General features: G+C 32.4%; 1 protein-coding gene across 2 annotated transcripts in view; it reads left to right on the top strand.

Moving 5' to 3' along the window:
• Positions 1-18,230, top strand: part of LOC114338534 (adenomatous polyposis coli protein) — a 216,516-nt gene that overhangs the window by 131,788 nt on the left and 66,498 nt on the right. For both annotated transcript variants that reach the window (XM_028289138.2, XM_050653906.1), the window contains 4 exons: positions 9,539-10,184; positions 11,212-11,340; positions 12,881-13,107; positions 14,326-14,661. In XM_028289138.2, the coding sequence (XP_028144939.1) occupies positions 9,539-10,184; positions 11,212-11,340; positions 12,881-13,107; positions 14,326-14,661 (1,338 nt within the window). The remainder of the gene's footprint in view (positions 1-9,538; positions 10,185-11,211; positions 11,341-12,880; positions 13,108-14,325; positions 14,662-18,230) is intronic.

Genomic DNA, 18,230 nt, shown 5'->3' with positions numbered 1-18,230 from the left:
TAGTAAATTTAGAGATCATACTCTCTAATTGCCTTTGTTCAGAGCTTGATAAACTAGCAAAATCGTGAATAGCACTAAGGGTAGATAAATTAAATTCAGATATGGAAAAAGAAAAATCAGAACAACTTAAGGTACTATTGAAAGCATTGAAAAAGTCCATACCTAAAATTATAGAATTCTGCACGGAAGGAATAACATAAAATGTAATTTCCCTACATAAATCTGCCACTGTGATTTTAATTTGGAGTTTGCCCGTAATGGACTGAACTGTACCATCTGCAGTAGATACTTGCAAAGATGAAATGGGCATAATGGGAATACTAGAATTTTTCAATAAATTTAACGAATGTGCCCCTATCAATGAAATATTAGAGCCACTATCTAACAAAGCTAAACACGATTGTCCTAAAATTTGAATAGGAAGATATGGCCTATTATCATTTTGTTTCCTAACTAATAACGAATTAATATCTAGATCTAAAGTATTTGGTTGTCTACAACCGTTATATGGAACTAACCCAGACGTATCATCATCATTAACAAAACTAGAATCTAATATAGATAATGGAACCACATTACTATCACAATTATTATTGTTACGTTGAACACTACCAATCAAAGAAGCGTTTGTAAATGACCATCTGTGATCATTTGAATCAAGCGAATCTAACGTATTATCTATAGAAATAAATTTCTGGTTTAATTTTGTTTTGTGGTGTGTGCTGCTTTCTTGAACGACACCCCTTTCCCTTTTCGTGAAGATGGGTTTGGGTTGCTGGATGTGCTTGGTCCTGTAGTTTCGTTTGACGATGGGGTTTGATTCCCTGATTGGATGTTGGACGGAGAAACGTTCAGGGGACGGACCTCCGACGTGTCGTTTCCCGAACACTTAGAACAGTTTCTTTTAAGGGTGTTCTCTCGGCCACAACCATGGCAGAAAATACGATTTTGAGGAATCCCACAATTGTAAAATGGGTGACCAGGCTGATCACAATTCCAGCAGACAAGAGAACTAACAACCGAAACATTATGTTCATGACCCTTATTTAGCCAAGAACGTTGCCTAAAGGAAGTTGGCTGAGAAGAAGAGTTAGAAGAGGATCGAGATGTGGATGGAGGTTGAGAAGACCAGGATAACGTTTCCTCCAAACGTTTGCATTTTATAGTAAGGTCATCAATGTTCTGAATGTCCATAAGAGCTAATTGTTGATGATAAAAGGGCAATAGACATTTAAGGATGATTTTAATTTTAGCTAAATCTGACAAAGGAGTGTCTAAACGACTACACATACCTAATATAGTATTAATAAACATAGTAACAGATTCCCCAGGTTTCTGCTTATGATTCTTAATTTGATCTAATAAATCATCCTGGAATGAATACGGAAGAAAATCCGACTTCAACTTTTTAATCAGATCAGACCAACAAGAAAAATTACCCCTGTTATTCATAAACCATGTAAAAGCGGTCCCGGTGAACAACTCAGCAGAAGCAGCAAACAAATCCTCTTCAGAAACACCTCTAGATATTCGAAGACATTCAACCCTTTCTAAAAATGACATCACATCAGTGTGCTGTTTTTCACCTGAAAATGAAATACCCCATTTGTGTACTTGAACAGGTTTGGAGTACGTAAAGCTAGGTACATTGACTGAAGCATTAGGAGTAGAGGTAGCAATGGGGTTAACTCTAGAATCAAGTTCACCCTCTAGTGTTAATATTTTAAGAGAAACAGACCTCTTGAACGGTTCCTGTTCTTCAGAAGGACAGTGTAGCAAGTGTACACGGGCAGAAATATGGCCTAGACGAGATGTTAATCGCGCATACTCTGTATCCTTTACAGTTCCCCTAAACTTTTCGATTTTTTTAGACAAGCTGTCCAATGTTTCAGTGATTCCTTTTTGTTGTTCCTCAAAAGGAAGGGATACAGCTGAAATTTGGAGAAAACTTCTATTGCCAGCTTCTTGTTTCAAAGCACCTCTCAAAAGATTGCGTTTTTTATCGACAGTTGTCGACTCCTCTGGCATTATGTCCCGAATCTTTAATTCATAATCCAATTCATCCACCAGAAGATGTTCAGCTTTAAAAGCACACATGATGAGAGCAAAGTTATTGACAAATAGTCCAAAGAACAGAAATATGAAAAATATGAAAATATGAAAGTTTGCACGCAAAATATATATAATATAAACCGAGAAAATATCAGCAACACACCAACAAAATCAAAATAGCCAGCAAAAAAAAAAATATATATATAATGCAGTATATAATCTAATAAATAAGATCAAATAAATATATAAGATCAAATAAATGGATAAATAATCCAATAAATATTGTATACTCAAGTAAACCTACTACCTAAATACTGGAAGTAAATTTTTTTATTTATATGTAACTTACCACCACTCTAGAAAAAATATATATCTATAATAATAATAATAATAATCAACACTTAGTTGTACCTCCAACTATACCACTATTGACTGAAGAAATAAAATTGTTATATGAATTATATTATTAATAGCAATATTAAATATAAGTTCCCAATAAAAATTCAAAATCTAACCCAGAATGTAAGCTGCACAAACATATACTATAATGAGGTCCCAAAATATAAACAAAAATCAAAACAGCGTTTAAGAATACCTGATATGTATCAGAAATTAAAAATAAAATAAATAAGTAACAATATGTGTATAGGATACCAAACGGAAATAACAAAGAGATTTCAGATAAAAGAGAAGAATTGACCTAAATGAATACTGTCTCAGACCAAAAATAAAGCCACCACGTTGGAAAGCCGATGTAACAACTAGCTGATGATTTTCTGTTGGAGTGAATGAAAAGGGAGTGGTAAACTCCAACAGAAGTAGTAAAAAGAAGAAGATCTACTTAATGTAGCCAAAGGACAAAAATGTGTGGCTTCTCCGTTGAAGAAGCTGGAGTAACTAAAATACAACTTTGTAGTAGTATTTGTATGGAAGGATGCCAAGACAAAGAATATCGAATTGATACAGGACTAGAGATGAGAAATCATTAATAGATAGATATAACTTGAATGGCTAGCTAAATATGTATGAGAAGGGCCACTTGACACTCAAGGAAGGATTCGGCCAATTTGCACGGCTATTTTTGGCCAGACAATAGATTAAAGGAAGTGACAATGATGGCTCGAAAAGAAGATATGAAGATAATGTTCAGAAAATAGATAGAGTAAATATAATAATATACTGAAAATAGAATGAATTTTTGGGCGCCAGAAGAAGGATAACTAGGTTAACGCTCTTCCAGGTATTCTACGCTGCTATAGAGTATGTTAAATTTGTAGTACAAGTATGTGAAAAGTTATTAAAGATTATTAAATTATAAAATATACTACTAAAAATAAAGGAGTAATAAGAAAAAAAAATCACAATAAATGTATATTTATTGAATGTAACTACTAGATCTTTTTAACAATCTCTGAGTTAGGACAAGTAACTAGTGTGTAACTCTAACATGACAGGAAAAAGTGATACTAGTGAAAGTCAATTACAAAATCATCATACAACTATGATCTAAGAATACTCTTTATAAGGTTAGAAAAACTGACTACGGGTACCTCTAATACAGGAAGTACAACTTACAACTAGGTTAGTAGAACCCTCACCAAATAATAATTGTACGTTTATAATACGTACACCTTAATTAAATACTACCTGATACTATATATAACATATAAATACCTCACTGTGAGTGGGACAGGCACAAGCCTTATTGAATAAATAAACCTACGAGTGGATACACAGATCCTTTTCCTAACTCGTGGTTTATAATAGTAATAATAACAAGTGAAACCAAAAACTAATCTGAGGGATTAGAATCCAGAAGTTCATATGAATTTAATAAATTAAAGTTAAAGTTAAATAAAGTTAATAAGTTAAAGTTAAGTAAAGTTAATAAGTTCAAGTTAAATAAAGTTAATAATTACAATTTTGACTAATATGTGAAGTTAATTTTTAAAAATTTAATTAAACATATACTAAAATAATGGAATGAGTTTAAATAATTATACAAAAGTGGAACACAGCCTAAAAATAATCAAGATAAGAGTACCGACTACTATTATCAGGGAAAATATCTGAGCTCAGAAATTTATACCTTTATAGATTGCAGAGTGTTGGGGAACGCTATCAATTAAATATTATGTTGTAAAGAAAAAAAAACCTATAAAAAATATAAAGCAGGAAAAATGTGTGTGCAATTGAACTATAAAAAAAAATGTACTAAATATCACAAAACCAGTCTGTCTTTAATAAGAGCACAGTAAATGTTCCCAAACAAACCACTCTTTCCTAATCTTGAAGTTGATGTAATGAGCACCCAAGGGTGCTAACTCTCGCTAGCAGCTGTCCTGCTGGAGGTACAGGAGAGGAAGACTGGTAGAAAGCAGCTGAAGGTACTCAAAACTGTTGGAAAGCAGCTGGAGGTACTCAAAAAAAGAAAATGTGGAAATAATCCAGGCTGGTCGCCTATTGATTGTTTCTCTCTGTGTGGTCTGGCCTTGGTGTTGTTGTAGGGTGGCTTTAAGATTTCATGGTAGGTGCTAAAAAAAACACAGTGTGGTGTTACTACCAATCTACCAATGTCAAAAAAAAGAAGCAAGAGATACGAGGAGGTGTTTTTATTCCTATGGGAATAAGAAGAAATAGGTCATTAAGTCCAAAAACTTGAATGACTAGACAGCTTGACCTTTTATCAGGTTGCTATCAGATGACCTTGGTCAAATAACACAAGTAATTTCCAATTGAAATACAAAATATAATTACTGTGAAAGAATATTTTATTATAATATATACACCGGTATATAGATATATTATACAAGGATGAAATATAGTAAGACTAAGCGATGGATACTTATTTGATCATCGTTCAAAAGATAGGAGTTCTGTAGACTTGAAAGGAATATAAAAAATGGAGTTTAAATTAGCTCTATTTTCCAACTGGAAGCACAAATTAACAACGAATATTGAATTATCTCTAGATGAGTTTGATCCATGAAAATAAAACATAAAAACCATGAAAATAGACTATGTGAAACTTAGTTAGCAAATGTCAAGGACTTCCAAAATGGCTGAATAAAATACTTAATAAAATGTGTATTTACCGGGGTAGAACTCATTGGATATAGTATGCTCTAAAATTCTTCAAATCCACTGCTGCTGGATAACTTCACTATACTTTTATTGTAATATTTAATCAATTTGGAACTGAGAATTAGAGGTGAATAATTGAGTCTAATGACCCCGCACACTACGATTCAGACCGAACACTCGAGAAACAATGGCAATCCAAGGCTCACGTTCACAGCTGAATCCTTCGTACCCCTCTACTAAGCATTGGCTGTCAAAGTGGGGAAACCAATGTTGCCACGTTTTAAATGTGACGTCATCAAGCATTTAAAAATTCTGAGATGGGTTTAAGTTCTATTTGAATAAACATTGAAAGAAAATAATTCTGAAAATAATTAAATAATATTTTGGATAGTTAAATAATATCTTCCCATCAATAATCGATTCTATAAGGGGCGGAACGTCACAATAAAAAGCTGTGCATGGTCCAAAGCCTAGGATTTAACCATCAAATATAAAATTTTTTGAATATTATACGAGGTATGTCAAAAAGTTTTAATTTTACTGAAGAGTAAAGTAGCTTTATTTTTCACAATATTAAAAATTACTATTATGAAAAGTTGTTTGGACTTAAAAACTATATTCTAGTATGCAATTACATCCTTCTAATGAATTTTTTTTTTTGAAAAATTATGGATAACATTATTTTCAGTTATTTCAATTCAGATAACTCTTTTATTATTTATTTTAAAAAAAGTGATTTTTAATAAAAAGTTCTGCATGGTCTAAAACCTAAAATACAACCATCTTATGTCAAATTTTATCAATTTTATACGAGGTATGTCAAAAGATATGAATTTCGCTCAAGAGTAAAATACGTTTATTTTTCACAATATCGAAAATTGTTATTATGAAAAGTTATTTAGAATTAAAAACTATGTTTGAGTATGTAATTACATCCTTCTAATTGAAAAATTCTGAACTATAAAGGTACTTTACTTTTGATCTAAATTTATCCTTTTTGACATACCTCGTATAAAATTTAGATAAAATTTGATATAAGATGGTTGTATTTTAGTCTTTAGACCTTCCAGAATTATTAAGAATCACTTTTTTTCGTAAAATTAATAATAAAAGCGTTATCAGAATTGAAATAACTGAAAATAATGTTAGTTATCCATAATTTTTCAAAAAAAATAAATTTTTTTCAATTAGAAGGATGTAATTCCATATTAGAATATAGTTTTTAATTCCAAACAACTTTTCATAATAGCAATTTTCAATATTGTGAAAAATAAAGCTACTTTACTCTTAAGTGAAATTCAAACTTTTTGACATACCTCTTATATCATTCATAATATTTGATATCTGATGGTTGAATCTTGGGTTTTGGACCATGCAGAACTTTTTATAAAGAATAACTTCTTTTTGTAAAATTAATAATAAAAAAGTTATCCATATGGATACAACTTACAGGGACATACTTAAAATAATAAAACTTAACATAATAAAATATAGGGACATACTTAACATAATAAAATTTAAAGCAGTTTTATTTTTAAAGAATTTTACGCTTATAAATAACGCACACAAGTCTAAATATCACTGAGTCCGTGTCATCACAATTTGTCTCTTATATACCGGTACGCCTCTGCTGGAAAACGGTAGAGCATTCAAGGGCATTCATCTAACTATAAGCGAGGTTCCTACAGCCTCTGTTGCTTCTCTCATTTCGACCTCAATCGTTTTCTGTCCATCCATTCATCTTCTTTGATGGCTCTATCTCTCGAGATGTGTCGAATGTTCGCGACCCTAGTTAGCGGTAAATATGCCTCGTTTACGAGGGTCCGAATTAGAGGTCATTTACAGGTGACACGTATCATTGCCCCCTCCTTAAAAGATGGTCCCTCCTGAAACCTGGTCGGAACTAGAACTGGATGTTGGTATCAGCAGCTGGACTCTGTTTTGCAACTCCCAGTTGTATTAAAGTGGCAAAGGACTGTTTTCTCTCCGCGCCAGTAACCATGCGGATTGAAATAGACTAATACCTGGATTTAAGTGTCTTTAAGGATTTCTTCCCCCCTCCAATCTAATTGGCGGCATTCTAGCTTTGGCATAACTAACTTTTGCACGTTGGACTTAAACACATGCTCTCTCAATTAAAGTAATGCCTCCCATATATCTTGGTAGGTAGATTGGTCATGGGCAGTGTCTTTGGTTACGAGATGGCAAAGGTAAAGTGATGTATCTTGAAAGCTTTTCCGGGAACTTCCTTCAAAAGGCGGATGCCAACCCTTGTGTGTCTTTAATACTGGCCGGGATGGTATGATAGTATCCCAGTGAATAGTCATCGGTAAGTGCGAATAGATCTTGCTTTTATTCAATGGTAACACGATGTCTTGCTTTACTTCCTCAAACGTGAGGTCAGGTACTTCTTACACGTGGTTTACTTCTACTTCTTCATCTACGTCGTGGTCTCCTTCGAATGACGTCAACCTCCCAGGAATTTTACTTATCCGGCAAATGGCGTCGTTAATTTTCTCCATAACAAAGTACGGACCTTCCCAGAACTTATGCAAATTGGGAAAACAACTTCTTTAAATATCCCTTTTCGGCTTGAGTGTCGTACCATTTCTTCACTCGATCGCTAGCGATCTGAAGATGGGAGCGGACCAACTCGTGGATATCGTCCATTTTTCTTTACAATTCATGCACATAATCTTCACCAGCTACATCCTTAGGTCGACATCCAAACTATAAGATATTTAAAAGTTGTCATGCTATAAGAAAGTTCTGCTAACTTTTGGATTAAGGGATGTTAACACCACAAATTCTAAAAGTATACTCTGTATTGAACCCCTGTTGCGCTTTGACCGCCCTGTTATAAAGTGTAGGTTCTAAATTCAAAACTACTTCTAGCAAGAAATTTTATGAAGATACACTAAGCATCAAAATTAACGGACTACGTTAAAAATGGAACATTTTTGATGTCTCGTTTTTCCTAAAATTGTTGTCCGATTTTAGTGATTTTTTTAGTATATTATAGCTTTATTCTTCAAGAATATCCACGTGATAATACTATTGCTAAAGAGGTAAGTGTCATTGTATACCGGGTGTAACAATGATAGTGTGTTTTTTCCTCAAAGTGAACGGAGCGCCCTGTGAAATATTCTAGCGTATATAAAATATTGAAATTAAAACTCAACTGTAGCCTTAGGCCTTCTTAATATTTTGCTTTTTGATTCATGTGGGATAATAAAAAAGTTAGATACTTTAACACTAGCCATATTCTTCATTAATACAGGTGTTTCTAAATAAGTGCGACAAACTTTAAGGGATAATTTTGCATGACCGTTTGCTTTATAAACATATGTCCACAAATGCTTCGTTTCTGAGATACGAGATGATGATTTTTTTTTACAAACTGACGATTTATTTATTGCACTAAAACCGGTTGAGATATGCAAATAAAATTTGGTAGGTTTTAAGAGGTAGTTATTGCGCATTTTTTGACATACAATTAAGAATTTTATATTCACCATTGGCGTGCATACGGGATGTATCTAAAATGTTTATACCCGTATGCCCGCCAATGGTGAATATAAAATTGTTTATTGTATGTCAAAAAATGCGCAATAACTACCTCTTAAAACCTACCAAAATATATTTGCATATCTCAACCAGTTTTAGAGCAATAAATAAATCGTCAGTTTGTAAGAAAAAATTCAACATCCCGTATCTCGGAAACAAAGCATTTGCGAACATATGTTTAAAAAGCAAACAGTCATTATTTTTTCACGCAGAATTACCCCTTAAAGTTTGTCACACTTATTTAGAAACACACTGTATTGATGAATAACATTGTTAGTTGTTAAAGTACCTAACTTTTTTATTATCCAACATAAGCGAATGAATCAAAAACCAAAATGTTAAGAAGGCCTAACGCTATAGTTAGTTTTAATTTAAATATTTTATATACGCTAGGATATTCCACAGGGTGTTCCAAACTTTGAGGAAAAACACACTATCATTGTTACACCCGGTATACAATGACACTTACCTGTTTAGCAATAATATTATCACATCGATATTCTTGAAGAATAAAGCTATAATATACTAAAAAAATCACTTAAATCGGACAACAGGTTTAAGAAATACGAGACATCAAAAATGTTCTATTTTTAAGGTGGTGCGTTAATTTTTATGCTTAGTCTAGTTTATGTAAATTATTGTTGTGTTAAAGTACTTGATTACTTGTTTTTAATTTATATAGGGTCGCTTTATAATAAATAAAGTTATACTGCATAAGGTGTTGTGTTTTCTATCTCTTAATTTGCAGCGCACTGTATGCATTTGCTGATACAATAATAATAATAATATTAGTTTCACAACAAAATAACACATTTAAAAAAGTATTAATTTTTAGGTTACAGCCAGTGTTCTTCGAAACCTCTCCTGGAGAGCCGACTCAACCTCAAAAGAGATTTTAAGAGAAGTAGGTTCAGTAACAGGATTAATGAAATCGGCCATGTTAGACAACAAAGAGAACACCCTGAAATCAATTTTATCCGCACTTTGGAACCTGTCAGCTCATTGTACAGAAAACAAATCAGAAATATGTTCCGTGGATGGTGCTCTTGGATTCTTAGTAGACCTACTAACGTATAAAACTCCTACCAAGTCGCTTGCCATTATAGAGAACTCAGGAGGAATATTGAGAAATATTTCCAGTCAGATCGCGGTCAGGGAAGACTATAGAGAAATTCTCAGGCAGCACAATTGCCTTCAGATATTGTTAGATCAACTGAAATCCCCCAGCTTGACGATAGTTAGTAACGCTTGTGGTACATTGTGGAATTTATCTGCAAAGTGTCAAGTAGATCAAGACGCTTTGTGGCAAATGGGTGCTCCGAGCATGTTACGTTGTTTGAATCATTCCAAACACAAGATGATAGCTATGGGATCAAGTGCTGCGTTGAAGAATCTGTTAAGTGCCAAGCCCCAACAAATGTTTCAGCAAGATTTGGATGCCACAGCTTTGAGTTTGAATCTTCCGACTCTACCTACCCTTGGTAATTATTAATTTTTGTTATATTAATAGGACTTACAGTTATATTTTACGGCTCAGTATATGACGGTATACGACCAATCGAAATAGGACATAGACATAAATATAATACCTAGACTGAATCTAAAGCAGTCTAAGACAGTACGACAGAGAAAAATTTGAGTCGTTTATATTATTAGGGTATGGTCCAATTCAAACAATTAGGCCTGCGAGTCATAGATGTAATGACATCATAACCCCCAATGCACAAGGGGAAAATTACGTGCAACCCTTATTGTTTGACTTTTGTTTTAGGAATCTCTTTCTAATCGGCGGGGTTTATCAAATCGGCGGAAGTGTGATAGTCACGTGGTCGATAAGCTCAACGTCATTGGATAAACCTCATCGATTAGAAAGAGGACCCTAAACTGTCACATTGGTCGCGCAGTTTTAGATCGCAGCGCTCATTCTAGATGTTATATGTCTATGAAATAGGAAAATCACAAACATCTCTTTATAGGTTAAATGTTGACTGTGCTAATATTTTAAGAGCAACTTTTTTTGAAAAAATTAGTGTAGTAAACTCAGCCGAGAATAATCTTGACACATTCAGAGTAGGAAACATACAACACAAACATTCCTACCTTACACTATTAACTGCTGAAATCAACTTAATCTTTCATTAAAAAAAAGAAGAATTATTGGAAATAGTGGGAATGTCTACTAATCTCATAAAATTTTGTGGAATTTATTTCTTCAAAATATTTTTATTTTGTACAATAAATAATTTTCTCATTTGTTATCAATACATTATAATGGTGTAAATAAATAATTATTGATTGCCGTAAGGTTTATGTTATTTATGTCTGTTTACTATTAATAATATTGGCTATGAGCAGTTATGTTTGGTTGTGTAGTAATTTCAAGTCACGTCTAGTAACCTAACTTCCCAAAAAAATTACTAAAATCACTACTAGACAGTGGTGTCTCAGATTAGCGAATTTAGTATAGTAGTTATTTTTTTTAATTATATAAAAATTGTATCTTTATAGGTGCTAGAAAACAAAAAGCGCTGCTTCAAGATCTAGATTCCAATTTGACAGAGACATATGAAAATATTGAAAAGGATTCCCCAGTAAAAAAGGAATCGAGAAGAAAATCGGAAGTTCAGGAATTAACCAGTAAGTACAGTATATATTTTTTCTTCAAAATTAAAGAGCAACATGATGCATCTTTTGAGTAGAATCGGCTAATAGCCCGATCAAAGAACAATCTGACCCCAAAAAAAAATAAAGGAAGGATGAAAATTTGGGAATAGGTAGTTGAAATTGTCTCTTATTATATAAGAAAAAGTTTACAATGCTACATCCTCTCCATTTTTGAAAAATGGAGGGGAATACCCCACTCTCGAAGGTGAAAAACATACATTCAAAATAAGTCAGGAATTGGATAAAATGACTAATTCTAAGCAACTTTTGTTCTATAGAGTTTTTTCCCTTAGTCAATACTTTTCGAGTTATTTGCAAGTGAATATGTTCATTTTTAACAGAAGAATACATGTTTTTATACGGTTTTTCGGAGATAACTCAAAAAGAAGTATTTCAGCGAAAAAAATATTCTTAGCAAAAATATAGTTTATAAAAAACTGAAAAAAAATGGTGTATGCTTAAGGTCTGTAAACCCAGTAGTAGCAGAGTTGTAGCTAATGAAAAGTAGGTTCGTCTTCATCAAATTCCAAATCGAATATTTCAATGTGAAATAACCCAAAAACGGAGCACTTTTCGGGGAAAATTCATTTCAACTTTTTTAAAGTGTTTAAAAAAAGGTTTATTTTTGTTTTTTAAAAAAACTTGTAACATTAAAAGTAGGTGAGTTACGCTCAAAATATTGTTGGTCCCTTTTATTTTTTGGTAAAAATATCGCGAGAATCACCCCCTAATTAGCATCACAAATCAATTTTATCATTACCACTTCACAAGTTACTTTGCGTATGTGTTATTTATATGATCTGTAAGTTTCATTGGTTCAAAGTGCTTATTTTTGAAAAAGCTGTAGTTAAAATGGCTTGAACGAGTAACTAATCACGAGCTTAGGCAAATTTTGAACAACCATAGCATAACCAATTTTTGTTTAACAAGAAAACAAAAAAGAAAATATATTCAGAAAAGCAAAACATACATTTTATTGCCCTTTAAGATTTTTGGTATTACTAATAATTTTTAAGTTAATTCCATGAAGAATTCCATTTTTTTTTTTCAAAATTAAAAAAAATGTTTTATTTTAAACCCAATTTTTTTCAAAAAGGAGCACTTTGAACCAATGAAACCTATAGAAAATATAAATAATACATAAGTAAAGTAACTTGCGAAGCGGTAACGATTAATTTTATTTGGGAAGCTAATTAGTGGGTGATTTTCGCGCTACCTACTCCCAAATTTTCAACTTTCCTTTATTTTTTTGGAGGTTTTCGTAAAATTTTGTGTCCCCTGATCGGGCTATAAAGAAATTCGATTATATTGTGAGATATGGATTATCCGGCTCGAGGGACCATGAACAGAACTTCCTTACATTCCTATATAAAGATTCTCCTCCAACTCAATAATTTGGACCGACCAATTTAGCTGTTAAATGTCATTTACAAAGATTTAAAAATTAAACCATTTTTTATTTTATATTAACAACGTATTTTATCTAAAATAATTAGTTTTGTTTTCTTTACAGATAATTTCTCAAGTCTTAATTTAAACGAGCCTTCAACGAGCTTTTCTTCGGATCCTAGGATGGCTCCTAGGATACCTCAGACATACGGTAGTACCAGTTTACCGTATAAAAGACCAAATTGTACATTCATTCCTGTTAGAAATAAATTTTCGGATTGCGCGTATGATGATGAAATCGACGTTTCTGACCAGCCCATAGACTATAGCAAAAAATATTCTGAAACTAAGGTGAGATCTTTAATCACGTTATTTGATTATTCAATATAGTTTTACATCTTACTAGAGCGGCCTGATAAGCATTTAGCCTTCAAAGGAGAAAAACGGAAATTTTAGAAAAGTGGGGATTTATTTATTTCTTACTAGCTGACCCGGCAGACTTCGTACTGCCTCAATAGATAAAAACAAACTGTTGTATACAATAAACTTAAAATAAAGAAACGGAATTCGTAATTAATAAACAAAAAATGTTCGATGTGAATGAGGTTTTATTATTATTTTTAATTAATTACACATGATGTTTGAAGTAATAAAGTTTAGTTATAAGTAACAAAATAAAGTTTGTAGTGAAACAGTTACAATCTTAAATTTGTTTATTTTATAATGAATATAACATCTTTATTTTATCTACATATTATCTATAATTGGGCTCGGGGTTGTCCAATCAACAGGTGTTGATTAATAAAAATAAAATTAAATAAAAGTTAATAGAATCTAATAAAAATAAATAAAATTTAATAAAATGAATTTTAAGAAAATCAATTAAAATTAAATCAAATTTTGTAATTTGCTGCTTGTTCTTTTCGTGTGCTCAAAACTTTTCTCCTGCTTACCGTTCGTCAAAAAAGTTTCGTTAAGAGATATTTTTTGAAAATTTCGAGAAATTAAAAAAACCATATTTTGTCTAATTTAAGTCCAAAAGTTAAACAGTTGCACTTTTCTTCGATGAAATTTATTGCTAAAATAAATAATATAAATCCATTTTCCCTCAAGGAATGGATGCAGTTAACCTACAGTGGATACAGTTTTCCAACCATAACTAACATGGACATAGTTATGGACATGGATATTTAGCATTTTTTTAGGACGTTTTACAGCATTTAACCATAGTTTTTGTCTCTCAGATGATAACTTATTTAGTTCAGTTTTATAAATGTAGCACTGATGGTAACCGTTTATCACGATTAGTTCGCATTCCACACTTCAAAACACAACAGAAATAAGGCATAGTATCTTTTTAAATTAATTCTTCCAGTGAAAATGTTAAATTAATCCTTGTACAAAAGAAAATTACAAAGAAACGCAACTAAAATTATCTGAGAGACATTAGGAACAGAATAACATTTATGTTTGCCTCCCAGCCGCCATATTTATTTAATTTTGACAGCATACTGGAATGCCCTGTATTTTTTATTTTCCAATTAATACAGATTTTTTTTAATTTTTCAGGTGCCAACTGTGGAAAATCCAAGTACTTCTACAAGCAAAGAACACGAGTATACTTACACCAAAGCAAAATCTGATAAAGACTCAAGTTTTAACATATATGCGGAAACGGATTTGGATCAACCCACTGATTATTCCTTGAGATATGCCGAAGACGATTCCGACTCAGAAATTGCAAAAAATGAAGACACGATCAAAACCTACTGTACCGAAGATACTCCATATGAGACCCCATTTAATTTTTCTACTGCTACGTCCATGTCCGATTTGAGGATAGATGAGAAACCAGTTATCGATAATGATAAATTGAAGGATAGAGAACATAAAAATAGTAAAAAAGTAGGTTTCAAATATTAAAATCCTCCTTTATTGACATAAAAAGATTAATTTTAAGGTATACATAGATTATTAGGCCAGTCAATGAGGGTATTTGGCTCCGAATTTCAACCTACTACATCGATTTAGTTGATATTTTCACTGTAAGTAGGGAATAGCTCAAGAAATAAAGTCTACCCTATGTCGATGTGCGCTTTTATCTTGGGGGTGGTTCCCACCCCTTCTCGGGGGTGAAAAATGTTTTGGTTAAAATAGCCACGGAAAAGGCTAGAGAACCTAATTTTAAGCAAAAACTGTTTTATGATTACATATTTTTTAAAAACTCAATACTTTTTGAGTTATTCGTGGTTGAAAATTGGCAATTTTCATTGAAAAATGACACCTTTTCGGACGGATTTTTGTGAATACCTTAAAAACTATGCATCTAACAAAAAAACTATATAAAACATTTCTGTTGTTTCGAGTTGATTCAATTCAGTCTACTTGCATAGCCTCTCTGATAAGGGGTAGAGACCCCGAAACACGGTGTCAGAGGATGGCAAAAGACTCGAATTGAATAAAAACGAAAACGATTATTTTCTTTTCTTTTTCATACCTTACTCGGTTTAGAGTACAAAATGACCACGTTTCGTTAAAGTATTCTGAGACGCATTGATGGAGTGCTCCTCCTAGCGGCGCCGCTTGGTACTATCGTATCTCGGTTAACAGGATCCTGACTCGTGGTCGAAATTTATTTTTATTTATTTTGTCATTCCCCGTTAGAGGACATTCTAACCACACTCTGCTGCAGATATTTTAATATATGCAGTTCTTCTTCGTTTCGAGTTAATTCAATTCAGTCTACTTGCATAGCCTCTTTGATAAGGGGTAGAGACCCCGAAACACGGTGTCAGGATGGCAAGAGACTCGAATTGAATAAAAACGAAAACGATTATTTTCTTTTCTATTTCTGTAGGTTATAAAAAAAAACAAAGAGATCCGTTCCTTCATAAATTTTCTAGTTAAAATACGAAGAGGGATATGGTAGGTAAGAAGAGTTTGTTTTTTTTTTGCTGCATGCTCAAATCGGTGTATTCAACTTGAAATAACAGAGAAATTGTTGATTTTAGGTGTATAATGAAACTAATAACTTTTGTAGTGTTTGAAAAGACCTTTAAAATGAGCAATACTAAATGTTGATTACATTCAAACTAAGCCAGATATTCTGCAAAAAGGTTGATGACTAATGTATTTTAAGAAGAAATGAGAAGTATATTTAACCCCTTATCCATCAGAATTTAAACACATCGTTTTTCTTCTACAATACTTTTTATTATAGTGTTATTTCTATGTTCAAAAATGGGCTGGATTAAAATAATTGGATTTTGAAAAAAAAGATCAGCGCATTTTTAAATTTTGTTAAATATCTTCCTTTTCCTCCATGTACCAGATAAGAGATACGAAAAAAAGAAACCACACAAAAATGTAGGGCTTTTTCATATTAAAATTTCCTTTTTATTTTGCATTACTTTATCTCTTATCATTTTCAAGTTACATGGAGAAGAAGGAAGATTTTTAAGAAAATTTAAAAATGCGCTCTATAATTTGATCTTTTTTTTTTCAAAAACCATTCATTTTAAATCCGTCCAACTTTTTGAACATATAAATAACACTATAATAAAAGGTCAGTATTGTAGAAGAAAAACCATGCATTTACATTTTGGTGGATGGGGGTTAAAATTACTTATCATTTTTTCTTAAAATACATTAGTTATTAATTTTGTTTGCAGCATATCTCGCTTAGTTTTAATGTAATGGACCTTTAATATAGCTCATTTTAAAGGTATTTTCAAGCACTACAAAAGGTATTAGTAGCACTATACACCTAAAACCGATCGTTTCTCTGTTATTTCAAGTTGAATACACCAATTTGAGAATGTACCAAGAAACAAACTATTTTCACCTACCATATCTTTTTTTTTATGATAACTAGAAGATTTACGAAAGCAAGTGTCTCTTTGGTTTTTTATAACCTACAAAAATGTTTAATATAGTTTTTTAGTTAGGTGCATAGTTTTTAGGGTATTCGCAAAAAACCGTGTTTCAATAAAAAAGGCCAATTTTCAACCACGAATATCTCAAAAAGTATTGAGTTTTCAAAAAAAAATTATAGAAGAGTTTTTGCTTAGAATTAGGTTGTCTAGCGAATTCCGTGGTAATTTTAACCAAACAATTTTCCAACCCTAAGAAGGGGTGGGAACCACCCTCAAGATAAAAGCACACATCGGCATAGGGTAGACTTTGAATTAGGAGATAGGTAGAGGCTAGGCCAAAAATTTTATTAAAATCCATGCAGTAGGATATAATTCGGAGGTAATATCCTATTCTTGCTCCCATTGACTGGCCTATATGTTTCGGCTATAGATAAATTCGTGCGATTTTGTACCTTATTTAGAGAAGCCTTCTTCTTCTTCTTTTAGTATCAAACCCCTGGATGCTGGCTATGTCCTTCCATCCAAACCTGTCTTGTGCCCTTGTCCGTTCATACCCTCCATTCAATTCATTAAGTACTTCTTCGTTTCTCCTGATTCTTCATGTGCCGTCTTCCTCTTGCACCGGGCCATATACTTTTCTCAGTATCTTTCTCTCGAATGTCCTGAGTTGAACTTCATCTTTTTTTGTCATTACCCAGGTTTCACAACCATGGGTTACTACGGGTCTATACTAAATTTACATTCAAGATGCAGTACAAACAAACAAACCAAAACACGTTAAATGCTACGAGGACCACTCCCGAATCGTAATTTACAATGTATATACTGTTATGATCTGCTTCTTATTAATTTTATATTAATTATTATTTATCTGATTAATTATTTAATTGTCGCAAATCATACATAAAAAAACAATAAAAAAATCTCAGGGTGCCTTTTTATAATCTTAAAAAAATGTCTAAATAATCTTACGTTATACTTATCTTCTCTCGTGGGTTCAGTATCTCTTAGTTGATCCTAATCGGGATAAAATAGGGAAAAGAAATAAAGCCAAATATAAAATAAACATACAGAATTGTCTTTTATTTATCAAAATCGATACTCTAAAATCTATCAAATCTAAAACCTGTGGACACAGATGTCCGAATGAAATTTCTACCATTTAAATTTATTCTAGTTAAAAAATATTTATCGGTTTGTTCCCGATGACTTTGGTACAACAAAATAAACAAAATCAAATTATGTATTCGCAAGATTAGTTTTACTCCCTATTTAGTTTCCGAACATAAAAATATCTTTCACATAAGTTGACTGACCTTTTGCTTCAATCACTCTGATGTCTTCTCGTGACCCAAAACAGCTCTCCCTCGTTGACTATGTTAAAGGCTACTCATCAAAGCCCTCTCCGTTCTCCAGCTTCAAAACTATCAGCATACCAGCACCAATTCTCCAACAGGCCGGGCCTCTTTTGACACGTACTCGATTCAAACAAAACTCCAAAAATTCTCTGCTCTCCTTCTCACAATAATACAGAATCAAAGAGGTATTTCGTCTCAATTTGATCTGTCTCTCGTTCCACTTTTCAACACTATTCTCCAC

Source organism: Diabrotica virgifera, chromosome 6 (assembly GCF_917563875.1).
Source record: "Diabrotica virgifera virgifera chromosome 6, PGI_DIABVI_V3a".
Taxonomy (NCBI): domain Eukaryota; kingdom Metazoa; phylum Arthropoda; class Insecta; order Coleoptera; family Chrysomelidae; genus Diabrotica; species Diabrotica virgifera.
The sequence above is the reverse complement of the archived record's forward strand: the minus strand, read 5'-3'. Positions and strand labels throughout refer to the sequence as shown.